Source organism: Spinacia oleracea, chromosome 6 (genome assembly GCF_020520425.1).
Source record: "Spinacia oleracea cultivar Varoflay chromosome 6, BTI_SOV_V1, whole genome shotgun sequence".
Taxonomy (NCBI): Eukaryota; Viridiplantae; Streptophyta; class Magnoliopsida; order Caryophyllales; family Amaranthaceae; genus Spinacia; species Spinacia oleracea.
In genome coordinates, this window is record NC_079492.1 from 129,831,920 (window position 1) to 129,834,522 (window position 2,603).

General features: G+C 53.4%; 1 protein-coding gene across 1 annotated transcript; it reads left to right on the top strand.

Annotated features, from left to right (window-relative positions):
- The first annotated feature begins 218 nt into the window (after nt 1–218).
- Nucleotides 219–2,324, top strand: LOC130463603 (glycine-rich cell wall structural protein 1-like). The gene has a single exon (XM_056832784.1). It carries the CDS (start codon nt 219–221, stop codon nt 2,322–2,324), a length of 2,106 nt encoding a protein of 701 aa, XP_056688762.1.
- Nucleotides 2,325–2,603: the final 279 nt, after the last annotated feature.

Consider the following 2,603-nt stretch of genomic DNA (forward strand, 5'->3'; position numbering starts at 1 on the left):
TTGAAATGGCCCTAGTTTAACACGTACTAGTTACTACTCATGCATGTCCATACTCTTTCCTTATCTTTTTCTTGCTATAAATAGGTAGCTCTCGCAACTATCAAGTGTTACATTAAGCTTTTTCATCGTGCTGCTAGTCAAAACAATCAAGTGTTATTTATAGCTTATACATCAAATTGTTGTACTTAAACTATAACACTTCGTTGCTTCGAAGTGCAATGGGGAAAGCTTCGTTGTGTCTCGTAATGTTACTTGTACTATTGTCAATGCAATTTTTGTTTATTGGAATAGTACAAGGGACATCGCTGAAGGAAGATATCATTTTAAGAAAAGAATACAATAGAAATGGAGAGATTGTTGAAGTTTGTATTGGTAGTGATGGAATAAAAGATGGATGTGGTTGCAGAGGTGACGAAGGTGGACATGGTAGACATGGTAGTAGCAGAGGAAGAGCTGGTGGAGGTGGAGGTGTTGGTGGTGGAGTCGGTGGAGGTGTTGGAGTTGGTGGTGATATTGGAGGGGGGGTTGGTGGTGGTTCCCAAGGTGGTGGAAGAGGTAGACATGGCGGCGGTAGAGGGGGACTTGGTGGTGAAGTCGGAGGAAGTGTTGGAGCTGGAGGTGGAGTTGGTGGTGGTTCCCAAGGTGGTGGAAGAGGTAGACATAGTGGTGGTAGAGGGGGAGTTGGTGGGGAAGTCGGAGGAGGTGTTGGAGGTGGAGTTGGAGTTGGAGTTGGTGGTGGTTCCCAAAGTGGTGGAAGAGGTAGACATGGCGGTGGTAGCGGGGGAGTTGGTGGTGGAGCTAGTGGAGGTGTTGGCGGTGGAGGTGGTGGTGGGGGTGGTACTGGAGGTGGAGTTGGTGGTGGTTTTGGAGGTGGAGGAAGATTTGGCGGTGGTAGCGGGGGAGTTGGTGGTGGAGCTAGTGGAGGTGTTGGCGGTGGAGGTGGTGGTGGGGGTGGTACTGGAGGTGGAGTTGGTGGTGGTTTTGGAGGTGGAGGAAGATTTGGCGGTGGAGGCGGAGGTGGGGGCAGGGTTGGTGGTGGAGTAGGTGGTGGTGTTGGAGGAGGAACTGGTGGAGATGTGGGAGTAGGTGGTAGAGGTAGGGGAAGTGTAGGTGGTGGTGGTAGAGGGGGTATTGGTGGTGCAATTGGGGGAGGAGGAGTTATTGGAGTTGGAGGTGGAGTAAGCGGGGGTGGTGGTGTAGGAGGAGGAACTAGTGGCGCAGTAGGTGGGGATGTTGGAGGTGGAGCGAGAGGCGGAGTAGGCGGAGAGGGTGGAAGTGGCGGAGTAGGTGGAGTTATAGGAGGTGGAGCTGGGGGAGGTGTTGGAGTAGGTGGTAGAGCTGGGGGAAGAGGAGGTACCGGTGGTGCAATTGGGGGAGGAGGAAGTGTTGGAGCTGGAGCTGGAGGTGGAGTAAGTGGGGGTGGTGGTGTAAGCGGAGGAGTCGGTAGCGGAGTAGGTGGAGTTGTAGGAGGTGGAGCTGGAGGAGGAGTTGTAGGAGGTGGAGCGGGAGGCGGAGTAGGTAGAAGTATAGGAGGTGGAGTTGGTAGCAGTGGCGGAGCTGGGGGAAGTGGCGGAGTGGGTGGAGTTGTAGGAGGTGGAGCCAGCGGGGGTGTTGGAGTTGGGGGACGAGGAGGTGGGAGAGGTGGTGGTGCTGGGGGTATTGGTGCTAGAGGCGGAGGCGGGGTTGGTGGTGGAATTGGGGGAGGTGTTGGTGCTGGAGCTGGTGGTATTGGCGGTGGATCTAGTGGACATGTTGGGGGAAGCGGTGGTGTTGGCGGAAGAGGTGGCGGCTCCATTGGTGCCGGTGGAAGTTCTGGTGGTGCAGGAGGTGGACTTGGTGGTGGGGTTGGAGGCGGTGCTGGTATAGGAGGTGGATCTAGCGGAGGTATTGGAGCTAGGGGTGGTGGAAGAGGCGGTGTTGGCGTAGGAGGTGGAGCTAGCGGAGGGGTCGGTGTTGGAGGTGGTGGTGAAGTAGGTGGAGGTGTCGGCGTTGGACGTGGTGGTGGAGGAGTTGGAGGAAGTGTTGGTGCTGGAGGTGGTGTTGGTGGTGAAGGTGGTGGAGGAGGTGTTGGTGCTGGAGGTGGAGGTGTTGGAGGTGGTGGTGGTGGAGTTGGGGTTGGAGGTGGTGGTGTTGTTGGTGGAGGTGTTGGAGCTGGAGGTGGTGGTGGTGGTGGAGCTGGGGTTGGAGGCGGTGGTTCATTAGGTGGCGGAGTTGGAACTGGTGGTAGTGTAGGTGGTAGAGGTGGTGTCGGGGCTGGGGGTGGTGTAGGTGGAGGTGTTGGGATAGGTGGTGGTGGTGATGGTGGTCTTGGAGGAGGAGTTTAATTAATAACATTTGGCCACAAAAATGTTGAAAAGTTACTTTGATCCATAAGTGTCGTCATGAGCCTATATGTTGAGTTACTATTAGCAACGTTGTCATAGGTTCGAACATCCATTCCGTTGTTTTCTGATTAACTTGGATCATTTACCTTATCTTATGTACTCATATAAAATAGCTACAAGAAAAATGTACTCATAAAAATAAGTTATATGTATGTGGAAAAATATTTTTAAGTTACGACGCTTCTGTGATGGTCGTCGACCTTCGACGACTTACCCCTT